The 20,013-nt window shown below is 37.3% G+C and overlaps 1 protein-coding gene across 2 annotated transcripts in view; it reads right to left on the reverse strand.

Annotated features, from left to right (window-relative positions):
* The window catches only part of LOC129900610 (uncharacterized), a 39,588-nt gene that overhangs the window by 2,238 nt on the left and 17,337 nt on the right, over window positions 1-20,013 (reverse strand). For both annotated transcript variants that reach the window (XM_055975622.1, XM_055975623.1), the window contains exons 10-14: window positions 13,443-13,553; window positions 12,034-12,225; window positions 10,533-10,808; window positions 1,197-1,820; window positions 92-585 (exon numbers count right to left, since the gene is read on the reverse strand). In XM_055975622.1, coding sequence (XP_055831597.1) covers window positions 92-585; window positions 1,197-1,820; window positions 10,533-10,808; window positions 12,034-12,225; window positions 13,443-13,553 — 1,697 coding nt within the window. The remainder of the gene's footprint in view (window positions 1-91; window positions 586-1,196; window positions 1,821-10,532; window positions 10,809-12,033; window positions 12,226-13,442; window positions 13,554-20,013) is intronic.

The following is a 20,013-nucleotide window of genomic DNA, read 5'->3' on the forward strand; positions in this document are numbered from 1 at the left end:
CTGCAAAGTACCCATATGTGCAGAATTGATTATGAACTTCTAAATTAACTAAAATATACTTTATTGGAGAGAAAACATATGTAGAAATCACCTAAAGAATTCCTCTCCACCAACTTCTTTAAAAGCCGCAGGATCAGCTGTGCATTTACCAATTAAAAGCAGGAGAAGAGTGGCTCGTATATCAGAGGTGGAACCAGGAACATTTCCTCTTCCTTTGCTGCCAACAGAAACACCTAATGCGATATTATCAGTTGCGGCACCAGCAAGTTGGATTAGCGGCCAATAAAATAAAGCAGCAGGAACACGTGCAACCAATTGCATAGGAACAATGGCCTGTCCATGGAGAAGCAGCGCCGCCATGGACGCAGTTTCTGGCTTTGGAGGATCCTTGTTTCTTTTGAGTTTGTGGTTAGTATCTTCAATGTGTTCCTCCCAGCCAAAGCTCTCCTGTCGAGGTAAGGTTTCTCCTGGACCAAGCTTCTTATTCCAGCTAACATCTTTGATACAGATTGTAGGATCATCCATAGATGTCACAGTTGAAGGGAGGACTTTTAGGCACAGTTGAGAAAAAAGAATTTCACACATCTGTTAAAAGGTTAACAGCAATATTGGAGTGAGACACTGATACTGAATATCAATGACACAGGTAATAAGCAGCAGGAAGATACAACTACTTGTGGTAAAATAAGTTATCAGTAGTAACCACTAACCACCCTTTGTACCGATTGATAAGTAAATTAGCATTTTGTAAGATGATTACCCTATGGGCAGTGCAACCCCTAAACAACAGACAAGATAGGCTGGAGTTGCAATGGTATCGTGACACTGAAGTCCATAAACCATAGTTATCTAAAGTATTGTTGTGAATAAGGTTTAAATTTCCCTTTTTAAGTGATGGGAAAAAAAATATTTATCCTTCTCTTTTTAAGTGATAGGAACAAAATATTTATCCTTCCTAAAAAAGTATGACTATTGGTCTCTTCAACAGAAAAATCTGAAAAATCATTACAGAGATGCAAATATAGTTCAAACACATACACCTCTAAAGGTCAAATAACAAGGCATAAAGGTTCAAGTGTCATCTAACTCAAGGTCTACACCATGTCTGAAGCATTTCAAGATTGAATTACTTTCCTCTTTCCACCTCCCTTAATTTTCTTCTATTTTTAACCAGAAAAGAGGACAGAAGAAATCACCTTTAAAATATTCATGCGGTCGGTTTCATTTATCTGGGCCATCAGGGACAAGGCACTGTTCATGATATCAATGACTGCATTTGCTTTCTCGAGACGACTTGTATTATGCAGATCTCCAACCGTTTCACCACTAACTGAGTGTTGGACTTCACTTTCATCTAATAAAAACTTGCAGCGCATAAGAAGCCTCTCCAAAACATATAAAAAGCCCCATCTGATGAGGTTGTTTTTCGATTTTATTAGCCCACACATGAGCCATATGGATAATGGGACATCTAAATCAGGTGAATAGTCAATAACACTGGCTCGAGAAATTTTCTCCTGCAAGCTTCTGATGCTTGACCATATACTAGCATCCCCTTCCTCGACAATCTCTGTGATGATCAAATCCCCCAACCATAGATAACCATTGTGACGACAGAGAGTTCTTTCAGAATGAAGAAGAGAATGTAAGGTGGCCCAAGAGAGCTTCACTTTCATGCCAAAACTGTTTCCATAAGCTCCATCAATACTTTCCAGAGATTTGCATGATTTAGTTATCTGCCTCATATGAGCAAATTCCTTATCAAGATGAGTAAATGACTTTATAAGCATCTCAAAATTCTCGACAATTTTCCCCAAGAGCTGCAAATGAACAAAGGTCAGACTACCACAAGGAAAGAAGAAATAATTCATTAAAAAGTCTGTACAATTGTCGTGAATGGAAGCAAGGAGCACTATGTAGGTACATAGCAACTCATACAGAAGAGAATAGTTATAGCAGCCTTTAATTTCTTTGCAAAGTCAAGAAAGAAAATTTATACACACAGGTGGCAAAGAAAATGACAGATTCAGAGATGCCTCACAATACAAAGAGCTTTTCATGTGCCTTGAAATTATGTCTAGTTTATTGGCTCAGTTTAGCATGAGCATTAAGAACTCCAAACCAAAAAATCTGGAATGTTGTTACGGTATTTTTGCCACAGAAAAGGGTAAAAAAATGCCCCTAAAGTATGCGATATCCACCATATTTGTCCTCCCTTAATAGTTTGTCCCAATTATGCTCCCAATTATGCTCCCGTTGTTACTTTGTGGGACCAAAAATGCCCTTATTTCACACAAAACTTAACCAAGGGCATATTTGGACTACACGCATAGCATAAGAGCATATATGGTCCAACTTAGTTCTTAACTGCAATTACGCAACAATTTGTGAAGTTGCATTTATGAAGCAACTTGATTAAATTGTAGTGAATATTCTAACCCATTTTTAAGCAACTTAACATGCCATTTTGTACAATCTAAATTAGAAGTTCTAGGTAAAGATACAACAACCATGATATCATAAAAAGAAAATTCACTATATTGCTTCAAACCACAATATATTTGCATTTCATCAAATCACCAAATGTCATAAGATTCCTTCAAATCACCAAATGCCATAAGATACCATCATATCACCAAATGCCATAAGATCACATCATATCACCAAATGCCATATAATTCCATCAAATCACATATGTGGTTACTTTGCACCAAAATAACATAATTAACCTGCTTCAAACCTGCCTGAAATTGTCTTCACATTCCATCAAACAACCTAATGCCATTAGATTCCATCAATCCTGAACATGTAAGTTTTTCTTTTCAATTAAGGATGATTACGAACAAAAAAAGATTGTCTTGCAGACTTTTAATAATCTTTCTGTTAGTTGGGAAGAAACTCATTTAAATTTAAGTTCCCGCGCTTTAGTATTTTTTTTCCGGACAAAGTAAGGGCATCCACAACATTGCTCAGCCACTCGTCCTTCCGTTAATCTCTCCCAATTTTGAGGGTTGATGAAATCTAACAGCATTCAGTGGTTAATATTTTGTGGTTTTGAAGCAATATAAAGAATTGTCTTGTTTAATGACATTATGGTTGTTATATATTTTACCTAGGACTACTAATTTACAACAACTTACCCGATGAAATCCCAAGAGTGGAGTATGGGGATGGTAGAGTGTACACAGGCTTTACCACTACTTCGTGGAGGTAGAGAGACTAATTCCGAAAGACCCTAGGGCCTCGGCTGAAGTGAAGCTAATTCAGGTAAAAAGAAGAAGAAAATAGAGAAGAAAACACAACAACTAATAAGAGAAGCAGGTACAAAGCCTACAAGAAAGGAATAAGAACAACAAGAAAATAATGCAATAACTGAAACACAATACACAAATGATGATAGATATCAAAAGCAAGAACCACAAGAATACGGCTAGTACAACAACAGACACCAACAAGCCTAAACCCTCGAAAAGCAAGGCAACACTCCACTACCTACAAACCTTTCACCCTAATACGCGACCTCAACACCTTCCTATCTAAGGTCATATATTGTCCTGTCTAATAATATCTCCTCAGTTTTTTCAAACTATCTCTACCCCTCCTCGTGCCTACTATATCCAATCACTAGCACCTCTTCACATGTCCAAACCATCCCAATCTTGTTTTCCTCATCTTGTCCACCACGAATGCCACGCATACCTTATTCCAAATAACCTCACTCCTAATCTTATTGCTCCTAATATGCCCACACATCCTTCACAACATTTTCATTCCGCAACATACATCTTCTGAACATGAGAGTTTTTGATTGGCCAGCACTCTGCCCCGTACAACATCGATCTAACAATCAGTCTATAGAACTGTGGAGGCAAGCCTCCACTTCATTCAAGCCGCACTAATACGATGTGTGATATCACCGTCGATGTCCTCATTTTCATGGATTACAGGCCCAAGATAGTTGAAGTTATCTTTCTTGGGGATAGGTGGTGTGTCAAGCCTCACTTTCATGTATGCCTCATGCATGGCATCACTGAATTTGCATTCCAAATACTTTGTTTTGGTCTTGCTCAACATTAACTCTTTAGACTCCAAAGTTTCTCTCCCAATAACATACACTAATGCAACTCGTCTTTAATATACCACATCAATTCATCCATCACCAATGCATAGGAACGGGCTAAGAACTGATCCTTGGTGCAGCCCCATCTCAACTGAAAAATGCTCAAAGTCTCCTCAGACCATTATCACTCGTGTTTTGGCTCCATCATACATGTCTTTTATCTCCCTAATGTAAGCTACTTGTACACCTCTACCTTCTGGAATCTCCAGAGAATGACTTAGTCGTAAGCCTTTCCAAGGTCAATGAACACCATATGTAAGTCCCTCTTTCTTTCTCGATATTTCTCAATCTGTCTACTCACAAGATAGATGGCTTTTAAAATCGATCGTCCTGGCATGAATCTGAACTAGTTCTCGAAAATGAACATACCCCTCCTCACCCTTATCTTTACCACTCTCCTAAACTTTCATAGTGTGGCTTAGTAACTTGATACCCCTATAATTGTTACAATTTTGGATATCACCCTTGTTCTAGTACAAAGGAATCATTGTACTCCACTTCCATTCTTAGGGCAGTTTTGTCGTCTTAAAGATGACATTAAACAAACTAGTTAACCACTCCATACATACCCTATTTGTGCTCTTCGAAAACTCCACCTGGATCTCACCTGGTCTGTTTGTTCTTCCTTTACTCATCCTACTAAAGCGCTCTTAACCTCCTCAACCTTAAAACACCTACAATACCCAAAATCTCGATGTCTCTCAGAATACTCCAAATCACCCAGCATAATGTCTTTGTCCCCTACTTCATTCAACAGTTTGTGGAAGTATGCTAGCCATCTACGCTTAATAAGGGTCTCTTCTACCAAAATCTTGTCTTCCTTATCTTTGATGCACTTCACTTAATCCAAGGCTCCAAGCTTCTTCTCACTTGCCTTCGTGAGCCTGTGCAATTTCTTATCTCCGCCTTTGTCCCCTAGTTCAACATACTATCGTTCAAAAGTTGTCATCTTTGTTGTTGTAATAGCTCACTCAGCCTCCGTCTTTATCGTCTTATAAATTTTCTAATTTTTCAGCGTGTCCTCGTCCTTGCATTCCACAAATTATGCATAAACAACCTTCTTTGCTTCCCCTTTGCCTTGGACTTCTCCATTCCACCACTATTCCCCTCATGACCACCAAAGTTACCCCTAGACACCGCTAGCACCTCTCTTCCATTTGCATTAGCAGTCTTAATCATGTTGTTCAAATAGAATGAAGTGAAAAGGAGACAAAGGATCTCCTTGTCTTAATCTTCTCCGAGCTAAGAAAAATCTTTCCTGTGCTCCGTTAATCAAGCTTGAGAATTTGATATTTGGAAACTTGAAATACAATATCCAACCCATTCGATCCATTTCTCCGCAATACTCATACATGATAACACCTTTTAAAGTAACTCCCAATAGACAAAGCCATAATCCCTTTTCAATGTCTAATTTGCACAAAATCCCTCGCTTCTTATGTTTAAGTTTGGAATCCACTACTTCATAGGCAATGAGCACAACATTCATTACTTGTCTTCCATTGATAAATGTCATTTGTTGGAAATCTACCACCTTTTTCAATCTTTCTGTCAACACCCTGGATAATATCTTGTACACGCTACCTATCAGACTTGGGTCTGAAATCTTTCAAAGGTATCAAAGGTATACAGGTAGCATTACAGCTTTCCTCAGAGATTCTATGTATGAAAATTGTGCACAGCATCCCTAATGTCCTGCTTTAGTACCTCCAGGGATTTGATTTTAAAAAAAGCCCATAGTGAAATCATTTGGGCCCAGGACTGTCCACGGAACACATCTTTAAACATTCAAACACCTCTTGTTCTTCAAAGCTCCTCTACAAAGACTTGTTTTCTTCTTCAGTAATGATTGGACTATAGTGAAACTGGGTTGTGATTAGAGCCAAGTCTTTGGAGTAAAACCTGTTTGATGTTTCTAAACCTACCATCCCATTCTTCAGAGATAAGACTTTTGTCAATTCAATGATTGTCTCCCATGAATCAAGTGTAGGAACCCCCTTTATATGTGAGGATTCTTCACATACATCTCTCTTATAGAATCTGAAAATTCCAATAGTGTTGAAGATCTCCTTGTACAATATTTAATTTAGAAGGAAACCTTGTGATGTTAAAGTCTCCACAAACAGCCCAACATCCACCCATCAGATCCTAACTGCTCATATCTTCTCCCACACGTCTCCGTCATAATACAACTAGGTGCATATGCCCTTGTTATGTGACACTCAAACATGCAAAGGTATATGAGCCAGTTTGAAATGTTTCTCCTCTCCAGGCTCTACTAATCCATAGTATCAAAATTCTCCCTCTAGTGACACTTACTTCTAAAAAAGCAAATCTCACCCATCTACCTCCCTAGATTTCTTTAACAAACTCCTTCACATCCCCTTCTAATTTTGTTTCCTGAAGGCAAATGATATCTGACATATGATGTTTGCCTTCCAATGTGCATTGCACTTTTCACAATTCTTTTGTCTCTATTGTTTAGTCCCCTTATATTCCAACAACATCCCCAGTGTAGTCCCACAAATTGAAATTTGAGGAGGGTAGAGTGTAGGCAGACCTTACTTCTACCTCAAAGATAGAGATGCAGTTTCCGATACATCCTTGCTTTAAGAAAAAACAAGTAGAGATAGAAGTACAAGAAACAACTGATAGTAACAAAACAATACTAAAACAAAATAATATGAATGTCGGAGTTCAAACAACAGATAGTAACAGAAAATTAAGGACAATAAACTACAAGAGTAATACTCAACCCTGGTGAACCCGCAGCGCCTCCTATTGCGGAGCCTTATCATCCGTTACAGGAAGATGGAGAGAGGCGTCGGGAGCTCACCGACCGACTTGTTCTAAATAGTCTCGGGTCTCCCTTGAACGAGTATCATAAAGAAGATATTCTGGAGGCCCAATTCCAAATAGAACTGAAGGTAGAGGAAGCTCTTCGTTCGGACAGGGTAAGAGAGGAGTCTCTTTTTGCAAAGAGGCACCAGATTAGGGGGGAACTCTTCTATCCTCAAGGAAAACCTCTTACATTGAAAGCCTACTTTGGCCAGCGAAAGGCGACAAGGGTTTGCCCCGCCACACGGCGAGGTGCTCACCTTTTTTGAATTGAGGCGCCAATTATTACCAGAAACTTAAAATATTTAATTGCATATATAAATATCCAAAATCTCAATAGCAATAACATATATTAGCAAATATTTCAATTAAAAAACTAATAGTAGATACTAAAAGTTTAGAACTTAAATGACTCAATAATTCCATCCAATTTCCTTCTTTTGCTAGTATAAAACTAAATTGAGTAGGATAGAAATAAATATAGAAGGATTAGAATTTTTTTAAAAAAAATAGGCAGATTCAGTCTCCAAAAATAAAAAGCAAAGCATTAAAAACAATAAAACAGAGCATTAAAGAACACTATTTTGCTGCTGCATATGAAAAAAGAAGAAAAAATAGTTGATTGCATTCAAGCATTGTCTCGAAGCAAAGGAGAAAGAAGAAAGAAGAACTGAAGAAGAAGCTAAAAACGTACCTGCTAATGCAAACAGGAGAGAAGAGGGTCGTGAGCTGGAGAAGAGGCTCGCCGACTACAACTGGAGAGAAAAAAGAGAGTCGAGAGTCGCAGAAACCCAAAACTACAAATAAACCCTAATATTTCTTTTTAATTATTAAATCAGGGCTATTTAAAAATATATAAAAAAGGTGACGCCTATAGCACCTCGCTTCTCGCGTGTCACCATTTTGTCGCCTTTGCTCGCCTTTTTGAACCTCGCCATGGCTGCAATAGGCGAAAGGGCTTCACCTCACCTCGCCATTTGCCAAAGGCGCTCGCCTTTGAGAGCACTAACTAAGAATACTAGTATGGACGAACAACACGACATGCACTCCTAGCTACTAACCTTTTACCCTAATTCGTGTCCTCCACAACATCCTATCTAAGGTCATGTCATTGGTAAACTGAAATTGTGTTATGCCTAGTCTAATCAACTCTCGTCAATACTTTTTCAGTCTACCTCTACCTTTTCTGAAATCATCTATATCCAACCTCTCACACCTCCGCATTGGGATATCCGTACATCTCCTCATCACATGTTTGAAGTATCTTAACCTCACCTCTCGCATGTTGTCCTCCACTAAAGTCACTCCCATCTTGTTCTGATATCCCCGTTTCTAATCGCATCTCTCCTATCATGCCCACACATCCATTCCTGCATCCTCATCTCTGCCACTTTCATCTTCTGAATGTGAGAGTTCTTGACTAGCCAATACTTTGCCCTATACAACATGGTCTAATCACCACTGCAAAACATGCCTTTAAATTTTGGTGGCACCTTCTACTCACACAAGACTCCATATGCAACCCTCCATTTCATCGACGTTGCACCGGTACGATAAGTTACATTCTCGTCAATCTCCCCATTTTCTTGGATAGCACACCCAAATTACTTGAAACTACCTCTCTTTTGGATGACTTGTGTACCAAGCCCCACTTCAATGTGAGCCTTATGTGTTACATCAGTGAAACCAAATTAATCTTCATTATAAACAGTTTCCACCCTCCCCCTGCTCCTCTTTCCATCCCTCTTAAATTTGACATCAAAGTTAGTAAGTTCCTGGAGTTCTTGTGTTTCTTTGATTGTCTTTTAATAGACCTCAACCTCCATTCTCCCCATAATCCTAGCTTGTCTACGATTATCAATCTGTATCATTAGCTCTAATGCTTCTTCCTCATATTGTAGAAAATCTACCCCAAAAAATTTCTCCAATTTTATCAGGTTTTGGAGCACCCCGTTCGATGCATCCATCTACTGGTCCAGCCCGAGAAGAAAATACTCGGGCACATCTACCAAGGTTTTCTCTCTCCTACTTCGTAATGATTGTAGAATAGCCTCTTTACGACACTCTTGCTATCTTTATTAGATAACTGTGGTATCTGATCAGCTTGAGCACACCTCTGTTGATCTCTTTACAAGTTAAGACACTTGGCCAACTCATCTCCTTCAGCCTTGGGCTCTTCCTCCAAAATTAACAGCTTATTTATTGCACTACAAGCCCAACAACCTTGTTTTGCAATTCCATAGTTTGAGATCTTGTTAGTGGTCTTCTTGGAACTTCTAAGGCTTCATCTTTGTCTTTGAATAGAATTGAGCTTGTAGGATGCTTTGACCACTACATCCTGAATTCATACTTGTTGTGTTTGTTGTGTTATTCTGGGAGCCGGTGGAAAAATTGAAGCTGGATTCACATAATGTGCATGTGATGGTTAACCAGAGGTAGGTACTCCGTGAAATTAGTCGAGGTGCGCACAAGCTGGCCTACACATCACTGTTATCAAAAACGACAAGAGCGCCAGAAAGAGGTTGTTCTACAATCCTAGGAAGTAGGAGAGAGAAAACCTTGATAGACATGCATGGCAGCATTATCTTACTCAAATCTCAATTGAAAAATTAAAAATTATGTAAGTGGAAATTGAAAACTTAAAGTAACAAAGAGATGGCTTAACATTGAAAATTTATCATTTTCTTAACATCTATTTCTTTATATTATATCACTGAGGTAACTTTATGGACACCCAACTCACACCAACTCATGCTAATTAATATGTCCCCATGTTCGTGTTTATGAAACAATCCCAAGTGGAGAAAACCAATAGGGACACAGAGATGAGCGAAAAATAGAAAAATGGGAATTACAACGTAAATGATATAGGCCATGATCTTGATTCATGAACACGCACATCATTAACTTAGAGTCTTAGATTAACTAAGCTCACGAAACTTACACACAAATGGCAAGAAATTTGAACAAGTAATGCTGACAACAAAGTCAAGATGACCCAAATAGGGGCCAAACGAACTATTTGTTTTTCCTTCCCAGACCAAGAAAAGAGAATAGAAGCTCAATGTGTATGGAATCTTTATCCGTAACATATAATCGCCCTAACTTGGGGGTATTGGATTCATGGAAATAAAGATTGGAGTGCACATAGAGATAGAGAACTAAAGTAGGTAAGGGAACAAGTAAATAGGAGACCAATTTGAATGCAGGAAATATGAAGACAGGTGGTCTTCATCATACACCCCTCCAAGAAACTTAACAACCCCCCCCCCCAAAAAAAAGGGAAAAAAAATTGCAACCCAAGGAGAAAACCTTCTTGGACCATATAGAGAATTACTTTCTCTGAGATGCAATTTCCCTTGCATCTATATTGCGGTTATTAACTATGTTGATTAGTCACCAAGAAGCACAACCAAATGACTGCTCATTGAAACAGCATATAATAAGAAGCATCAATTTTTTACAAGTTATCACAAAGTAGCACGATTGGATAAGCTTTCTCGGATGTTTTCACATGATGCACTATCATGTCTGATGGCCAATGAAAACAAGCAAGAAATGAAGTTAGCATTACCATTGAAAGTCGGTCAGAATTTGGATATTTGGACAATGCACTAGATATTGGGCGTTGCAGAAGCTCCAAGATGCCCTCCAATCCAAGCTTTACTGATATATGCAAAGCTTCAGGTGCATCTGCGAGCATAAGCAGCATAGTGACAGGCTGAACTTCATCATCACTGTAGTCTGACGTTCCACTAGCTATGCATGACTCATTTATTTGATGCAAAGCATAATCAAAAAGCACCAAGTACAGATTCCTTCTTTCCTCCCTCGAGTTTGAAAGCACTAACTGCATTGGTAGAAAGAACTTACTTTTAAGCAAAACCTTTCTCTTTGTGCTATATACAAGTAATCACAAATGAGATTGCATGTAGACCAGAATGAGTTTTGCTAACAGATTATGAAATAATAGAATGTTATCAGACTCTGCATGGTGTAAAAATCATTTTCCTGATCCAACTTTAACTAAATAGAACTCCCAGTTCCCAGCCCCCAACTTTAGACTATTCCAGCTAATTGCATGAAATCTCTTCAGATATTCTACACATTTTACAATAACTTTCAGCACATAAACGAAAAGCATTGTTAATCCTCCTGCTCAGATACAAAGGAAGCTTCTACAGATAGTTTGACCCAAAGTTTGGCTTGTAGCAGAAACAATATAAACTTAGGGGTTGTTTGGTGTGTTGGATAAGGGAAGATAATCCTGGGATAAGTTTTTAGTACCATTTAATTCTTTGTTTGGTTACTAAGTCCGGGATAACGTATCTCAAGATTAATAATTAGTACGGGGATAAGTTATCCCTACCTGTGGGTAGAATAGTAATACTGGGATAACTTATCCAGGGATAAAATATGTAAAATAACAAAAGTACCCTCCTTAAACCCTCTTTTATACCTTACTTTTACATCCATGTATATTCACATAAATTTTAATACCATTTATAATAACATTCACAATCTTCACTACTCGTTATTTTTATGATAATATATATTTCCATTAAAAAATTACACTACATAAATATAATTTTTATTTATGAATATATTACACGTTGAATTTGTTTGACTAATTCTTATATTTATTTATATTTTGATTTCTATTTGGTGCACCGGGCTGTCCTTTTTTTATTTATATTTTGATTTCTCTTAAAATGCTGATTCCATTGTTGAATTACATATTTTTAATTAAATAGTCATATTATTTTCCATATGACAAACCAAACAATCAATAAGAAATAATCCCAGCATAAGTGCATAACTAATCCCAGAATAATTTATCCTAGCAAACATAACCCACCATAACTTATCCCTACATAACTTGTCTTCAAACCAAACGACCCCTTAAAATATACATTAGGCACAAAATGCCAAGAAAAAGTTATATTCCCATTTGATGGACTCCCAGTGCAATTTTAATTCCTAACAATAGGTACAAAATGCCAAGCAAAAGTTACTCCCACATGATGGACTCTCAGACAACTTTACATGAATTATAACCAGGGAAAGGACAGTACCTCTACAAATATGAATTCAATTCCTCCAATCAGATCAACCTGCTGAATAAGAAATTCAGGGGTAGCTGAAAGAGCTTTATTAGATATCTCCGGAATTTCATAAAACATGTTTGTTAGCATGCCAATAAGCTTGTTGTGAACTATTTCAGCCCAAGAATTCATCCTGCTAACACATATAAGTACCTGAACAACCTGCAAGAGTATTAAGAGGTAAGTTGGAACAAACATCAAACACTTTTGAGACTTAAGATTAACATAGAAACAGAAGTGGCTATTATACACGTGAAAAAGACTAATAGTAAATGCACAACCTTCACTTCATTTGTCATATGGATACTCATTTAGGGATCACAAATTATAACAGTGAATGTTGACACTCATATTTACCATTTTATGAAGGAGAAGATTAAGAGACAAATTGAAACAAGTAGGGCAGCACCTGAGCTCATTAAGGACAAAATACAATAAAATAAAATGCATCCAACTTATCCTGCATTTTCATGTACTTATAAGTTCTTCAAGTACCGTTGAATAATATCTTTATTTGTATAGATTCCATATCTCAATACTTTTATTTATCTAATATTCCCTCCATTCTATTTTTGTGGCACTATTTCCTTATTAGTCCGTTCCAAACAGAATAGCATCACTTTGTAGTTAGAACAATTTACTTTTAACTTTAATGGCATGCATGCAGAAATTTCATGGCCTAGTTAAGACCACAAATTCAAAAGCCGTTACTTATTTCTTAAAAAAAACTCCACTCCAAGTCAAACTATGCCAGTAAAATTGAAATGTGAGGAGTAAGTACTTTCTTTTTCAAAAATCTACTTCATTTATCAATATTCTTTTACTTTTTTTTTGGATAACCAAGAAATACACGCTACCAGATTTGAAACTAGGTGGATAATGTGTCTGTCCCTCAAACATTCTCTCCTTAACTACAAAATTGACTCAGCATCTGGGAACTCATAATGTTCATTGATAAATAATATAAGAAATTGATAAACTTCATTTATCAGTCATATCAGATACCTATTTCCTTTTTATATGTTTAGTTGATTCCGCCAAATCAAGTAGTTAAGTCCCTCACTACAAACATCATTCTCTACTTTCTGGAATTTTATGGAAGTCAAATCACTTCCTTCCCTTTATACTATACTTGTAAAAAAACAAGTAGGCGAAATATTCTCCATGAAAAAGAAACAGCAACAAAAATATACCCAGTGAAATCCCACTAAGTGAGGTATGGGGAGGGTAGAGTGTACGCAGACCTTACCACTGCCTCGTGGAGGTAGAGAGGCTGTTTTTGAAAGACCCGCAGCTTGAGTGCATCAACCCAAGAAAAACTCCATAAAAAAGAAAGTAAATAAGAAATTTCAATAATAACAAGCCGAGGATAGACTCACCCTTATGTCAAGACCTTTAAGTCTGCTCCTCCTTATTCTGCCTCTATCACAGACAAAATATAGTAAACAGCTGAGAGCAGAAGCCCAGATGGATTCTTCCTTTTCTTCTGTCTGTTCATCACATTGTGAATAGAATTAGAATGAGAATAGCACTTAGCACTTGAGTCATCATCATCGTACAATTCTATTAAGTAATATATGTGAGCTAAAAGTATGAGAATAAGTGAGAAGCAGGAGACGATGCTGGATCAAAGGACCAATGTTTTCAACCATTAAAGGGTCTGCAAAGATGAAAACTTAAACTTTGTTATAGAATTGAAGTAACAAATTAGTCTAACAACCAGCACCTGAAATCCAAGTACAGAAGACACAGTTCGTCTACTTAAGTGGTTCAGGTGTTTATGAGCCCATGATTCCACTTTCATTATATCAGACAGATTTGAAAGGTATCTGTATCATATTTCCCTGAAGGAAATGCATAAACAACAAAAAAAAAGTATCCCTGCATGAGAAACATTTTTATTCCAGTTTTCCTTGGCGCGTTATGAAAGAATGGCACGTAAAACATTTGAGGGGTTGGAACTCTAACTTACACAACTTGGAAGGTTACTTTTGTCAGTGCATTATTTGGTAGCTGAAACATGCAATCCTGATGTCAGAGGATCTTTGCCAATATTTAGTATAACCAGAGAGTTGTTCAGTACACCAAATGGGATAAGCTAGCTTCACAATCTCCCAGACTGGATTGTAGGGTGGCCATTATAGACCAGATTGGATTGTAGTCCATTGTGTGGCAGACAGGTTTATATGACAGAACGGTAAAATCAACCATATCTTCAAATTTCTGTGTTAACTTCAAGGTTGAGCTAGTTTGGGAAAACAGGGTAAACTGCTAAATATGTCTCCAACTTATTCTTGAAGCAAACATTTTGTTGTCACCTCAAATTTCGTTTATATTGCATCCTCAACTTATCTCTTAAAAAAATCATATAAGATTGAACCATCTTTCCAACAAATTTTGGTCATAGATAAGTTGCTTCATCCATTTTGGGTTCTATTATTAATTATATTACTACTATCTTCCACACGTGAATCTTGAATGACTAAGCATAGATCACATCTATTCGTAGTTTACTCTACTGACATCAGTCCCATTTCTATTAATCGCTTCCAACAGTAATGAAACAATGACCTGAACATATGAGCAACACCTGATGCTTCAGAAAGCTAAACATCCGATAAACATCTCGCCTAAAGAAGTAAATGAGAAAAAAAAGAGAGAGAGACAAAAGCAGAAAATGAAAAGAACAGAGAGTCTATTCTTCATTTTCAACCACAGAGAGCTTAGAGGTTCGTGATCCCTCCTCTCTCTTGACTTCTTCCATCATTCTGCAAATACACAACCTCAGAGAGGAAGTGGCTGCAATTCTTTTTGATAGAGATGAAAAGGCAAATTTCAGTGAATTTCTTTTGAGTTGTTTTTCGTTTTTAAAGTTTTTCTTCCTTCTTTTATATTTTTCTTCAGATTTTGTTAGAATAGGAATAGGTATATACAATCCTACTTAGAATAGGAATAGGAATAGGAATAGAACTAGGAATAGAAATAGGAACAGGAATAATAAATAATATCCTACTTGGTAAAGAAATGTATTGCAGTGTCTATAAATAGGGTCTATTTCTCACATGGTATCAGAGCCTCCACGATCTTGATAGAGAATCAAAGAGCTTCCGCTGCCGGCGTGCGGCTATTACCTATATAGCAGCCCCTCTGGCCAATAGTTATGTTAACAAAAGTAGGTCCAATGATATATGTATGAATCTCATATTCAAGGGAAGAAAACTCAACCAGACAGGTCACAGTGCGTCAATTTCCAGAAACTTTCTAGGGTTGTTGTGTCAACCCCATATCTGTCAGTGTTTATGTAGCACCGTGCCATCTTTCCGGTGAGTACTTTCTTATATCTAATTTGTGTAGCATCGTGCCATTTTTTCGATGACGACTTTTACATATTTAATTTACGTAGCATTGTGCCATCTTTCTGCTAACTACTTTCTCATATCCAATTTGTGTAGCACCGTGCATCTTTTCGGACTACTTCTCATATTTAATTTGCGTAGTACCGTAAATTTTTCCGATCTACTTTCTTATATCTGAGTTGCATAACACCGCGTGTCTTTTCGGTGACACCTCACATTGAGCCACATTTTTAGCCCTTAAGATGGGTCACTTGCTTCCCAATAAGCATGAAGATGGGCGCCTAAATCAGCTAAGGAACACCTCTTACTTAGCGCTCAAACTTAGGGAGAAAAGTCAAACGTTTCCTAATGCATTTCCTAGTTTGTTATCGAATTGTTTCCTAAATAGTTACAACTACCTTTAATGCTTTACAAGGTAGCTAGGAATGATAGGGTTCCTTTCCCAGTATTTCTTTAATTAGCTAGTTATTTCATATTTCATTATTGCTTAGTTGTTCTAACCAACATTGGTTACAAAAAGCGGTGCTTTGCTTTGTATTAGACAGATTTTTCATGATGAAAAATATCAGATAATTTTCTCTTTTGCTCTTGCGAGTGTACAACCCCTTGGATTTCTTCAACCTTCAAGTCTCCACTTTTTGGAGATAAGTTTAAATTCTTCAAAATCTTACATTACTTTTATCCTTGGGTAACAAAGAAGGGCGATATATTTAGGCTTATTGTTCTTCGTTATTTCTGTCGGAATTGGGATCCATAATGTATTGTGTTAATTTTCTACTAAAAATGTGATTATCTTAGGCTAATTGTTTTTGTTAGGAGTCAATTTTGATAATTTGACTTATCTTGGAGTTGTGATTATTACTTGAACTTCTTAATTTGTTCTTGAATCCAAGAAACACTTTCTTGAATTCAATTAATCCTTAATTTAAAAAAAAGTCGTTTATTTTATTCTCTTTTAAGCTTTCGCATATTTCTTTGAAACCTTGATTTTCACTATTATCAAACTGCAACAATGTCAATGACAAGTACCAATTTTTTATTTTTTACGAAGGTAACGTTTTCATATATAATTGTAGAAGTGAACTGCACAAGTTGTGAAAACACCCCAAAATTTACAAGTGATCCAAAAAAGGAAAGATGCAACAGACTCTGATTCCTATATGTAATCTAAGACATCAAAAATAGACTCATGATCCTCTGAAAGTTCCTATTTACACCAAAAATAGTACAAAACTAGACAGTTCGTCTTCATCTTCGGTATAGGACTTCCTTGTTTTCAAAGCATCTATGGTCTTTTCTTTCCACGTTGTCCATCCACCAAACGCAAGCTGGGATAATTTTCCATATCTCTTTTTGACTAGACAGATTCCCTTCTATACTCCAAGTGTCAAATAAATCAACCACCCTTCCATTGCTCAACTGATACCCCTCAAATTGATGATGATTTTCCACAATTGGCTTAACCACAGATGGGGGAGAAAAAGATGATTAATTGTCTCAGCATGCTCCCCACATTAGTAACATCTAGAACAAAGCTGAAGGCCCCTCCTAGCTAGGTTGTCTTGAGTCAGAGCTGCCTCTTTTACTGGCAACCAGAAAAACATGCTACTTTGTATGGAATTTCAATGTTCCATATCATTTTCCAGGGCTAATGACCCACCTAATTGTTAGTTGTATTAAGTTCTCTATAAGTTGTCTTGACAAAGAACTTGTCATGCATATCACCTTGCCCCCACATGTTGTCCTCAGCTTCAGAGGTCCCTTTGAATCGTGCTAAGGTGTTGTAGAAGTCTGCCACCCTGCTCACCTCCTTATCATTAAGTTGTCTTTCGAAGCTCAAGTTCCACCCCTGTAATGACCAAGCTTCTCCCAATGATATCTCTATTTCCTAGCATGAATGAAGAGATCTGGATATGTCTGCTGCAATGGCTCATGTTAGACAAATGTCCTTCAAGAAAGACGCCTTCATACCATTCCCACCTTAAGAGAGGACGTTCTCAGTACTGATGGCCATAAGTTCCTGATAGCTCTCCACACACAGACCACATAAGGAGGTGTATTCACTCGATTGGTACTCCATCTATCCTCCAGCTCATAGTTTTAATTACTTCTATCCATAGTAATTTCTCATCAGCAGCTAGCCTTCACAACCACTTCATCATAAGACTATGGTTTTGAAACTAGAGATTTCTGATTCCCAGTCCACCCTCCTACTTGTTGATTGTTAAATTCTTCCATTTAACCAGATGTACTTTTTCTTCTAACTATTATCTTGCCACAAAAACATTCTTCTCATAGCAGCTAACCTTGCACAAAAGTAGGAGCTGGGAACAAAGACATCATACAAGTGCATATACCATCCAATACACTGTTAATCGGAACTAATCTTCCACCTAGTGAAAGGTATTGGCTTTTCCAGCTTGAAAGTCTTTTTTCAAACTTTTCCGAGACTCCATTCCAAATGCCTAAAGATTTTCATTTAGCACCCAATAGCATGTCCAAGTAAACAGTGGGCAGCTCACCTATTCTTCCTCCCAGAATCTCTGCCAAGGATTGGATCAGGTGTATCATTAACTTCATTAACGGGGTAAATAAAACTTCTGTTCCAGTTAATGTGTCAGCCAGAGAGCTTCAAAATGAATGAAAAATACTTTTTAACATTCTCAGTTGATTCTTGTCAGCTTCACAAAAAACAGGGGTATTATTTACATATTGAAGATGGGAAATATCCTAAACAATTGCTAATCTTGTTATCACCTTGAAACCACTGAATCCAATTATTTTTCTTTGCTTGTTTAACCAAAATCTCTAAACAATTGCCAATCTTGTTATTCACCTTGAAACCACTGATCCAATTATTTGTCTTTGCTTGTTTAACCATAAAATAATAAAAAGGAATGGTAATAGGGGGTCCCCTTGCCTCAGTCCTCTCTGAGAGGAGAAGAAGCCACAAGGTTATTCATTAACAAATACTGAGAACTTGACTGTACTGATACGAAATTTTGATCCATCTGTCTCAAAATTCCATCCTTTGAAGTACTCCACATAAGAAATCCCAGTTGACATGGTCATAGGCCTTCTCAATGTCAAATTTGCACAGGATCCCTGGATTCTCACAATACATTCTGGTATACACACATTCATTAGCTATTAAAATAGCATCCATTATTTGCCTGCCACGGATAAAGGCCATTTGTTGACTATTAAAATAGCATTCATGGTAACAATTTTGAACAACATCAATCACTTCTCTATTGACTACCTCCAGCAGTGTATGAAAAATGTCATTGAGAACCCATCAGGCCCAGGGGCCTTGTCCCTTGCACATGCTTTTATGCTTGCCAAAATTTCCTGTGGCTCAAATGGACCTTGCTTTCAGGTTGTCCTCTGTTGATACCATTGGACAGTCCCTAAGAATGTACTGAGGTCTCCAGGTCTCTGTCTCTGATAGAACGCCACAATCAAGGACAAAATTGTACCTTCAGGAATAATTTGGCAACCAATTAAGCAATTCACAAAACCCAAACTAAGCTAGTGTATATTAGGACTAAGCTAGTGAATTAGTGCCCCAACTCAGAATCAACAACTTTCCAACTGAAGTCTAATGGCCTACTCGATAACTGACTAACTATTCCTCAACAGTAAAGGTGAAATCTTATTCCATCTTAGGGGGTGTTTGGATGGGCTTTTTTTAAAGTGGCTAATAAGCTAAAAGCTAAAAGGCATAAGTTGGGGACATCCAACTTTTGGCTTCTTTTTTTTTTTTAACTTTTCCAAACACTCTCAAAGGTTAAAAAAAAAAGGTTCAAAGCCAAAAGCCACTTAAAATAAGCCAATCCAAACACCCACTTAATCAAAGAACTTCTAGTCTTATACTTTAACCTGTGGAGTGGGAGGCCATAGAGAGTTGTGAGCACTCAAGCTATGTAACAATGCATGCAAATTTTAATTTTCAAAATTTCATAATGAATTATGATAAAACAGAAAAACCAAAAAATAAAGAGTCCGGAAAATAGTATCCTCCAGAACTGTCTTTCCACATTGAAATGCTTGATATAAAGCAACAAGAAGATATGCAGAGTAGTCCCACAAGCACAAAGTGGGTTTTGGGGAGGGTAGAGTGTAAGCAGACATTACCCCTACCTTAGAGATAGAGAGGCCATTTCGGATAGACCTGCGGCTCAAGAAAAAAAAGTCCAAGCAATCCCAAAAAGAAGTAACGGAAGTATAAGGAAAAAAAAGATAATAACAAAATTAGCAGATAGTAACATAACGGAAACTTCAATAAAACAATACAATAACGGAAGAACTTGATATAAAGCCAACCAAGAAAATAACAAAAGAACAGAACAAAATCAAAGCACGGTAAAAATAAACATTACAAGATGATTACAACAACAACAACCCAGTGAAATCCCACAACATGGGGTCTGGGGAGGGTAGAATGTACGCAGACCTTACTCCTACCAAGGTAGGACGGCTGTTTCCTGGAGACCCTCGGCTCAGTAAAAGCATAAACGCATAAAAAATGTTAGATAAGAATAGGAAATTAAAAGCTTTATGAGAAAAACAACAAACAAATAACGAATAGATA

This window comes from Solanum dulcamara, chromosome 8 (assembly GCF_947179165.1).
Source record: "Solanum dulcamara chromosome 8, daSolDulc1.2, whole genome shotgun sequence".
Taxonomy (NCBI): domain Eukaryota; kingdom Viridiplantae; phylum Streptophyta; class Magnoliopsida; order Solanales; family Solanaceae; genus Solanum; species Solanum dulcamara.